The sequence below is a fragment of the Anolis carolinensis genome, chromosome 5 (genome assembly GCF_035594765.1).
Source record: "Anolis carolinensis isolate JA03-04 chromosome 5, rAnoCar3.1.pri, whole genome shotgun sequence".
In the NCBI taxonomy this organism is placed as follows: Eukaryota; Metazoa; Chordata; class Lepidosauria; order Squamata; family Dactyloidae; genus Anolis; species Anolis carolinensis.
The window spans coordinates 49,283,883-49,294,857 of NC_085845.1; the positions used below are offsets into that span (position 1 = coordinate 49,283,883).

Genomic DNA, 10,975 nt, shown 5'->3' on the forward strand with positions numbered 1-10,975 from the left:
AAAGCCCCACATGGTTTGGATCCAGATTATCTACAGCTGTGGTTCTCAAAGTGTGCTATGTGGAGCCCTTGGGGTCCCATGAAGCATACTGGGGGGGCACCACTGTTCCTTCCCCCTCTAAATTCTCCCACCTCTTTCCTGCTCCTCCTCCCTTTCCCCCACAAACCCCTTTTCCTTGCTTCCCTTGCCATCAAAAGCCTTTTTCCCTCACTTTATTTGCCACCCGGATCCCTCCCTTCTGCTTTCCTTGCTTCGAAAACCCTATTTCCCTCTCACCTCTCTGGGGATGCTTTGATTATGCTTTCCCTGAGTGTGATATGCTCACTTCTAGATTGTGATTTTCCTGGATGGCAAAAGGAGATTGAACTGGGTGGCCCCTGAGGTTTCTGCTATCATCATCATCATCATCATCATCATCATCATCATCATCATCATCATCATCATCATCACAAAGGCTGGGTGGCCATCTGTTGGAGGTGCTTTTCCTGCAAGGTATAATAAAGGGGGTTGGGCTGGATGACCACTGGGGTCTTCCACTGAAATACTGTTAAGTTTATGTTGGTCAAAAACTTTGCCCATGCCTGATATATATACATTATATATAATATATAAAAATCTCAGGGCTCTACAATAAACTTTTGCTTCAAAAAGGGCTCTGCGGGTGAAAACATTTGAGAACCCCTAATCTACAGGATCATTTTCTTCCGTATAATTCACCCCAAACACTTTGGGAAACGTCTACGCCAACCAGCCAGAACCCAACTGGCATCTATTACCCAGAGCCAGACCTCTTCATTGGTCGCCCCAAGTCAAATTTGAACCATGAGTTTTGGATTTGCACTCTATTGCTGCTGTATTTTGATCTTCTTACCATGCATTTTGTTGTATATATTTTATGTTGTGTTTTAACTGTGTTGTATTTGGTTGTATGTATTTTATGTTGAGTTTAATTGTGTTGGGCGCTGCCTCGAGCCATGAGGAGAAGTAGGTAGCAAACAACATTATTATTATCATCATCATCATCATCATCACTATTACTATTACTATTATTGTAATATATTAGCCAAACCCTTGTTGATTAGTCCCAACTACAGTAGACATACTGAATCCATTATAAAATGGTGTATATACACTTATATAATTTCAACCGACTCAGTGAGGACCCTTATTAGGAGTAACAATTGAATTCAGACCATTTTCAGGAATCAAAACCATTTCCTTCCCAGGTTTTAAGTCTGAAGAGATGGCTTCAGGACATACTGCAGGTAGTATAAGATAGGGCAGCATGTTTGAAATCATATTAAAATTATGTTACTGTATAATTGAGAGCTGCAGAAACCTAAATCATGGTTGGAATTATATGACTTTCCAAATATTGTCCTCCAAGCAATCCTAGCCAGAACAGCCAATGGTGAAGAATTCTGGTAGACGTGGGTCAACAAAAGCCTGAGAACTGTGCAATTTCTGCCCCAGTCTTAAATCCAATTGCTAGACCTAAGTAAAGCTTATTCAATAAATGGTAAGTCAATACTTAAAGGTAAAGGTTTTCCCCTGACGTTAAGTCCAGTCGTGACCGACTCTGGGGGTTGGTGCTCATCTCCATTTCTAAGCCGAAGAGCCGGCGTTGTCCGTAGACACCTCCAAGGTCATGTGGTCGGCATGACTACATGGAGCGTCGTTACCTTCCCACCAGAGCGGTACCTATTTATCTACTCACATTTGCATCTTTTCGAACTGCTAGGTTGGCAGGAGCTGGGGCTAACAGCGGGCGCTCATTCCGCTCCCGGGATTTGAACCTGGGACCTTTCGGTCTGCAAGTTCAGCAGCTCAGCGCTTTAACACACTGCACCACCACCAGGGGCCAAAATCAATACTTACCCAACGTTTTAATCTGTCTATTCTAGTTGTGAGTAGCAATTGGATTTAGGCTGATGTTTTCAACAGTCTTGTCCAGCGAGCGAACACAGATTAGAAGACAGTAGAGGGAGGAGAAACTGAAATATGATGGTTTGCCTCAAACTTCCATTATGTTCACAGCAAGGATGAGATTCACATTATGGAGATCATAATCCCAGTTTAGTCTCTTAACTACCACATCAGTTTTAAAACTGGGAATACTGGAGATTGTTGAAAGTTTAGCAGGGCCTTGAATTTAACTGGAACTAATGTGTGCATAATATTTTACATATACTTCATGCATTTCAGACTATTCCATAAATATTAATAGCTTTGATTTTAAAAGAATGTGATTTACATATGAACTTGCAATGTAATGTCTAAAGAACTTCCTCTTTCATCTGCTAACTTTAAAGCAGACAATTTTAAGGCCTAAAGCAACAGAAGGCAAATAGCATTTTGGTTAATGCTCTATTAATTAACTTGTGCAACTATTAAGATTTTTATGCACACTAAAGAACTCCGTTAAAATAAAGAGGTCTGCATCTGCATTGCTAAATGTAATGTTAACCATCCCTAGTAATAGCAAACACTACAATGAAATAAGGTTGAGATGAAACAATAAACTTCCATATCACATTCTGACATTTTTAAGTACCAGCATTTTAAAATACCCACTTTAACTTATCTACCAAACATAGTAAAGGAAATTTCCTTTTTCTCTAACTCCACAGAGGAAAAAAATCTCTGCTGGAGGTGAATAAGAGCAGATCAGAGATTTTTCATTACATTAGTTATCAAGCTGACTATTAATCAGGAGCTCTTATCTCAAAAGGAGCCTGCTTCAGCTTAGACCCCAGATTTCCCACCAGGGAACAATTATAAAAGAAATAATAATTTCCCTCAAAATATATAGGAAACTGCAAGAATACTGCAAAATTCAGGGCACAAAGCTCTCCTGTGCATATCCAATATGTCCAATTGCAAATATAACTTTCACCTTTCAATGCAGATAGTAGTATAAACACAGAAAACACACTTGATTTCAAACTGGTTTTGGTACATTAAAACATAAGACTGTAACCACAGCATACTACTCTCTTATTCTTGACTAGTGCTATTTTGTACCCCCGACTGTGACCTCAATCATACTCTTCAACAAGAGATAACAACAATTTCATCAATGTCCTTTACATGTTTGTTGTTGTTATTGTATGCCTTCAAATCATTTCCCATTTATAGTGACCCTAAGATGAATCCATCAAGTTAGGTTCAGAGAAGGTTTCTGACTGCCACTTACAAATATCAAAAAAGATTGGCTTCTTATATGAACCTATTTAAGCCTTCAAATCTTCTTAAATAGCTCTGCTTTCATCTTCTGCCAAATAAAATGGGGGTGACTGACAGTGAAAGGGCCTTTTTGGCATTGGGACCTTGGTTATCAAACACTTTCCCAAAAGAGACTTGCTAACTTTATGGTCTTCAGAAAACATGGTGAAAACTTTTTTTTAATTTAGCTACTGTGCCTTGTATTTTTAAAACATGGGTCTCTCAGTTTAAAATTCTGCCTATTGTTTCCCAGTTTTAATATTTTAATAGAAAAATTCCCCAATTCATTATTACATATTGACTGTATTCTCATGTCCTGACAAGACAGAATGGTTTGTTTACATGTAACTTGTTAAAATGTATGACTCCATCTACAGTATTCTAACAATTCAAGCTTTATTAATTTGGCATAAACCACAATCTGAACTCTTGGTGTGCTTCTGGCTTACAAATCCTGGCTTGTTGAAACCATTGTGATGATCAACCTCAAAACTGTGGTTTGTCCCTGGCTCACTTCTCTAGCTGCCAACCCTGAAAGTAGGACTGACAAAAGCACCAAGGTGAAAAGCAAACCAGAAACAAGGAAACCAAGCCATCTGTTTAGCCATCTACTGCACAATCATGGTTTAAGCATGATTAACACAAATCATGGCTTGGCATAATATACAAACATGCCACTGAATTATATATAGCCATTTATACATTTTATATTCAGTTGATGCCTAACATCTCTTCTTACTGGTATTCTCACTGGAACTACTCATTCCAGCAAAGAATTAATGGTGACTGTCTATTCCAGGTCTATTTATTTCAAAGTCAGAAGAGACAGGAACCATTCTGCTATATTTTATGTCAGTGGTTCCCAACTTTTTTTTTTGACCAGGGCCCACTTTGAACAGGGCCCACTCTCCAACATTAGTACCAAAAGGGTTACAAATCAGTTTTTGGTCAATTTTAGTTTCGGTTTGGCTATTTGGACTGCTGATTCAGAAAACTGCATTGGATAGATCACATCAGCTCTAGTTTCTGATACAGAACATATGCCACCCAGTAGTCGCCATTTGCTCACCCACAGAAAACCATATTTAATAATCTAGAGCGGATGTGGTCAATCCAATGCTATGGTCAGCTCTGTGGAAAGGAGCGTAAATAAAATAAATAAGAGGAAAGAGGATCGCAGACCGAATTTTTATTCTTGAGGCCCACTGCTGGGCCGTGGCCCGCCAGTTGAGAATCACTGTTTTATGCCATGACAGAAGTAAGGATTGAATTCTGACTTACTGGAAGTGTTCCTGGTAGAGAAGCATCAAAGAAAGATACCAAAGAATTAGGCGGTGCTGCAAACTGGACTTGAGAACGAGAGAAAAGCTTTGAGTTGGAGCAGATCTGTGCATGAATTTCCAAGCCCACCACAGCTGCCCAAGAAGCATCACTAAAGAAAAATCAAAAAGAACACATTAATGGGATGGAGAAATGAGTTTTAAATTTCTGGAGCAGCTGACGGAAAGTTCAAATACGAAAAGCATGTTAACGAAGCAGTGCATTATGGCACACTGGAAATTAACCACTGGTGTATATGACTGTTATACTCAGATTAAAAGCAGTGTTTCAAAGAAGGCAAAAAGAAACTTAATAACTTGAAGGCCTTACTTTAATTTTAAAATGTGCATTTTAGCATCAAGGTTTGTCTAGAGTGGAAGGAGTTGTTGGGCATGGGCTCAGTTTTGTAGTCAGTTGAGACTATGAAATAGAAAATAAATATTAATTGATTTCCTTCTAAGTTTGAAAAAAATCTCTAGAAGACAGGTGGCATGTTCAATTATGCATGTGCTGTCAAATGGTCACTTTCACCCTGGTAAAAGGTAGGTCTACAGAGCATTAATAGTATTGCATTAGCATAAACATCAGCAGTCTGGCAGTAAAGAAATCACCCTTTTAAAACTCAAGAGCTGGTTCTCTGAACAGGCTGAACAAGAACACACATCTCCCTATCTGCTGAAAAGTAATTGCTGCTCTCACATCCATAATCTTTATAAAGAGAACCAAATCACTTTTACTGCATGAACTGCTTGACAGGTTCTGTAAGTAATTATCTGAACTTCACAAAGACAGGCACCAATATAATAGTTCACTGGTGAAGTCAACCTTATGCAATAGCAATGGAAAGAATATTGAGATCAAATTGGGATATATGTAGAATATAGAGCAACAATGGGCATATACATAAAATACAGTTATCCCCTCACATTTGTGATTTTGACATTTACAGACCTGATTACTATGTAACACAATTTTTCTTCCTGGGTTATAAATGTCATTTCCTAGTTGGTTATATCCTAAAAACATGGGGAAAGTTTATTAAACCGCAAAAACTTTGTTTTTGTGGGACATCATGCAGCACATTTGCTATAGTTTTTCACTGAAGATCTCATAGAGTTTCAACCAATTCATTATTGTTTGTGGCAGCCACACAATCGAAGTTTCTGCTGTAGAACAGTTACTTTCAAGGGACGTACCAAACAATTAAACAAGAAATAACACTTTCAAACCAGGAACATACATTTTTTTCAAATTTTATTACATTAGTGTTATTCACGGTTTGATTAAAATTTCCTCCCTATGTTCTCCATTGCGATTCTATGGACAATTTCTTCTAGAGGCTGACTGAAGAGTCATTCTGGAGAACTTCTAGACAGATGGGTTGCTGTGAGTTTTCCAGGCTGTATGGCCATGTTCCACAAACATTCTTTCTTGACATTTTGCCCACATCTATGGCAGGCATCCTCAGAGGTTGAGGGATCTGTTGGAAACTAAGCAAGTGAAGTTTTTATATCTGTGGAATGCCCAGGGTGAGAGAAAAGGCTCTTTGTCAGCTTGAGGCAAGTATGAATGCTGCAAATGGCCACTGTGATTAGCATTTCATGGCCTTGCAGATTCTAGAGATGTTTTCTCAACTATTCTGAGCTTTCCACTTCCACAGGGATCCATCTGTCAGGGGTGCTTTGAATGCGATTTTCCTGCTTCTTGGCAGGGGGTTGGACTGGATGGCCAGTGAGGTCTCTTCCAACTCTATGATTCTATGAATGTGGACTGCTGACTGAATAACCTTTCTTTTAAACAATAAAATAGCTACATTAAAATATATAATATTAATATAATATAAATATAATATTAAATATAAAATAAAATAGTAGGCAAAGTTTGGGCTTCTAAACTTATCTACAGATGAATCACTAAAACATGTAACACAGTAATGTTCCCATCCTCAGTTGTTAACCAGAGAAGATATATTTCAAGTTAATTAGAATTAACTACTGGTTAGTATTTCAGTTATTTCTCTGTATAGGCTGTGTTGAAAATATATTGACAGAAAAAGAAGCAAAGAGAGATATAATTATGTAAATACAGATGAACGTTTAGATGCAATACTTCACTGAATTACTCTAGGGAAAAAATAGGTAGAACGTCCTGATAGATCTATTCAACAGTAGAATATGCTGCCGCCTGAGTATGGAGGAGTCTACTTCTTTGAAGGTTTTTAAGCAGAGGCTGGATGGCCATCTGCCAGGAATGCTTTAGTTGTATATTCCTACATGGCAAGGGGCTGGACTGGATGGACCTTGTAGTCTCTTCCAACTTTATTATTCTGTGATTCTAACATGTCTTTATAAAACTCTGAGAAAGAATACGGTGAAAAAATACTTTCTCCATAACTTTTCTTAAGGTTATAGAGTGAACTAATTTCAGAATACAGAGTTTTATCATATTATAGGTAATATTACTTAAAAATCTAGCAACATCAATGTGTTTCATCAAATGTGCCAGGAAATGTAATTTAAAGGCTGCTCCAAATATGCCATTTTCTCCTACAATTCTAGGAAAACACAAGTATATAAATATGTGGGCATCATAATCTTATATGTATGTACAGTAGGGCCTCCACATTCATTGGGGTGAGGCACAAAATGGGAAAAAACAATGATTTTCTTTACCTGAGAGAATAACTTTCTAGGAACTTCCAGGGATGCAGCCTGATCCAGGGATCAATGATATGGAATCCTGAAATGTGTAGTTTAATCAAGGTCTTTAGCCTCCTCTACCAAAGAGGACTGGTGCCTCGCCAAACTAGAAATCTTATGATTCCATAGCATTGAGCCATGGCATGAAAAGTGGTGTCAAACTGCATTAAACTGCGTTCGGGGAGTAGCATAACCACAATGCAATATACGTCCACGAAATTGATATAAACAAAGCAGCTTAGACAATGATTGCGGGATTAGGTGCTATGCTTTTAACTGTTTTTAAATTGCATTTTATGTTTTATTTTGATCTTAAAGTTTAATGTGCTGTGTATCTGTATGCTTTTATTTCTCATTGTGGCATTGAATAATTGCCAAATCTGGATGACGCTCTGAGTCCCCTCCGAGGTAAGATAGAGCGGGGTAGAAATACAATAAATAAATAAACAAACAAATTACCTGCACAGTGTATGTGATATTTTTGGTATGTGATTATATATGCTTTTATGGTTTTAACCTGGACTGTTTTAATTTTTTTTCGTGTCAGGAGCAACTTGAGAAACTGCAAGTCGCTTATGGTGTGAGAGAACTGCCCATCTGCAAGGACGTTGCCCAGAGAACGCCCGGATGTTTTACCATCCTGTGGGAGGCTTCTGTCATGTCTCCACATGGGATGCTGGAGCTGACAGACGGAAGCTCACCCTGCTCCCCGGATTTGAACCGCTGACTTTTCGGTCACCAGTCCTGCTGGCACAAGGGTTTAACCCATTGTGCTACCAGGGCTCCATGTTTGTTTTAATATTAATATGGTTTAATACTGCTTTTATATTTGTATATTTGAACTTGTACTGAAATACTTTTAGTTGTGAGCTGGTTTGAATCTCTGTATGGAGAGAAAAAGTGGGATATAAGTAAATAAAAATAATCATAATTCCACCAGGTAAAGAAAACAGCACGAATTCTGCACTGCTTTCACTGTCCCTTCAAAATATGTGAGTAAAACAGAATAGGGTCACTTTTAAAGTCCCTCATTCTACCATTTTCTCCACTAAAATTCCAATTAATAGCAGTCCACTGTAGCAGGAAAGATAAAAAAAAATCTGAGGAAGTTGCTAAAAACGAGAATATAATTCTGGGAAGCCAAAGCGGGACCTACACTTGTATATAATGCCGACTGAACTGCATTGTGTTGCCAGTGTAGATCCACGATTCCATTGAATTGCCTTATGTGGGTCTATACCGGGCATGGGCAAACTTGGGCCCTCCAGGTGTTGTGGACTTCAACTCCCACAATTCCTAACAGCCTTCCGGCTGTTAGGAATTGTGGGAGTTGAAGTCCACAACACCTGGAGGGCCCAAGCTTGCCCATGCCTGGTCTACATCGAACATATAATGCAGCTCAACCTGAATTTAATTCCAGTGTAGATCCAGCAGCGGATGCAACGTATGAAGCAGGCAAACAGAACGGCGAGTCGTCCCTGGCAATCCCGCTCTCGCCCATTCCTTGCCCTACCGGCTCTTTTTCAATGCAGGCTCCTTTGCTTTCCGGCAGAGCGCGCTCGCAGCCACCGGAGCCGCCCGGCTGTGAAGTTCAGCCGCTTTCCCGAGGCAGAGCTTTCTTATCCGGAGCCAATTCGGACAGCGCCGCAACATGGGCGCCGCCATCTTGCTTCGAACCGCCGAGGAGTCAGGTGACCGAGCTGCCCCTGCTGAGGCTCCTGGGAAATAGAGTCCCGAGCGCTCTCAATCAGGAAGAGAAGAAAGGGAAGAGGAACTTCATTTCCCAAGATGCACAGCGACTGAGTCCTCTGGACGAACTGGGGCGAGTAAGGGCCCTGCCACACAGCTGAATATTATTCCACATTATCTGCTTTGTACTGGGTTATATGGCAGTGTGGACTCAGATAACCCAGTTCAAAGCAAATAACGTGGGATTTTCTGCTTTGATATTCTGGGTTATATGGCTGTGTGGAAGGGCCCTAAGAGGGCAGGTACAAGGTAGAAATAATGCGGGTTGACTCCACTTTAATTTCCAGGGCTCAATGCTATGGAATCCTCGGAGTTGTAATTTGGTGAGGCACCAGTACTCTTTGACAGAGGCGGCTGAAGACCTTGTAAAACTACAATTTCCATAGCAATGAGCCATGGCAGTTAAAGGGCCCTTCCACACAGCCATATGACCCAGAATATCAAGGCAGATAATCTACAGTATCTGATTTGAACTGGGTTATCTATATAACCCAGTTCAAAGCAGATACTGTGGGATTATATACAGCTGTGTTGAAGGGGCCAAAGTGGTGTCTAACTGAATTCATTCTGCAATGAACTGTAGTTTGGTGAGACGCCAGCACTCTCTGGCAGAGAAAGCCATAGACTTAAAAAAACCCTACATCTCCCAGGGTTCCATAAAACTACAACTCTGAAGTGGTGTCATACTTCATTAATCCCACAGTGTAGAAACAGCCTGGGTAGTTTGTTGAAGCACCAGCGCTCTTTCACAGAGAAGGCTATAGGTCTTATAAAACTACAGCTCCTATGCTTCCATAGAGCCAGAGCAGTTAAAGTGACACCAAATTGTGTTAATTTTACAGTGTAAATCAAGCATAGGGAAACTTCGTAAAAGATCTTAGAATCCTTGTGGACAAGTTAAACATGATCCAATAATGTCATGCGTCAGCAAAAAAAGCCAATGGGATTTTGGCCTGCATAAATAGGAATATAGTGTCTAGAGCAGGGGTCCCCAAACTAAGGCCTGGGGGCCAGATGCGGCCCTCCAAGGTCATTTACCTGGCCCCCGCCCTCAGTTTTATAATATAATATTTTTATATCAGTTTTAATAACATAATATATTGTATATATATATATATATATATATAATATTGATAATAATATGCTATACAATATAATAGTAATAATAATACCATATAATAATATTAATTATATGTTATATATTACATAGAATATTATAGTATTGTGGTATAATTCAATATAGTAATATATAATGCTAATATTGTGCTATGCTAATAATATAATATATTGTATGTACATACAGCTGCTCTGAGTCCCCTTCGGGGTGAGAAGGGTGGGATATAAATGTAGTAAATAAATGCAGTAAATAAATAATTAATTTTAAACTTCAGCTCAGTCAAAGTCTGAAATGACTTGAAGGCACACAACAACAACAATCCTAATTAACTTGACTATCTCATTAGCCAGTAGCAGGCCCACACTTTCCATTGAAATCCTGATAGGATTATGTAGGTTAAAATTGTTTTCATTTTTAAATAGTGTATTGTTCTTTCATTGTTGTTGTTGTTGCTGCTGTTTTGCACTACAAATAAGACATAGGATGCATAGGAATTTGTTCGTTTTTTTTTCCAAATGATAATTTGGCCCCTCAACTATCTGAAGGATTGTGGACCGGCCCTCTGCTTCAAAAGTTTGAGGACCCCTGGTCTAAAGCCAGGTAAGTCATGCTACCCCTCTATTCTGTCTTGGTCAGACCACATCTGGAATCACACTGTGACCAGTTATGGGTACCGCAATGTTGACAAGGGAGATGTTGACAAGCTGGAATGTGTGCAGAGGAGGGTGACTAAAATGATCAAGAGTCTGGAGAACAAGCCCTATGAGGAGCGGCTTAAAGAACTGGGCATGCTTAGCCTACAGAAGAGCAGGCTGTGAGAATATGTGATAGCCATGTACAAATATGTGAAGGAAAGTCATAGGGA

The 10,975-nt window shown here is 39.4% G+C and overlaps 1 protein-coding gene across 2 annotated transcripts in view; it reads right to left on the reverse strand.

Moving 5' to 3' along the window:
- Positions 1-8,948, reverse strand: part of gatb (glutamyl-tRNA amidotransferase subunit B) — a 68,324-nt gene extending 59,376 nt beyond the window's left edge. The window contains exons 1-2 of one of the 2 annotated variants that reach the window (XM_062981078.1): positions 8,758-8,948; positions 4,507-4,657 (exon numbers count right to left, since the gene is read on the reverse strand). In XM_062981078.1, coding sequence (XP_062837148.1) covers positions 4,507-4,657; positions 8,758-8,909 — 303 coding nt within the window. In that variant the 5' untranslated portion in view covers positions 8,910-8,948. The remainder of the gene's footprint in view (positions 1-4,506; positions 4,658-8,757) is intronic. The other variant, XM_008111976.3, reaches the window with a different exon arrangement.
- Between the last annotated feature and the right edge of the window lie 2,027 nt (positions 8,949-10,975).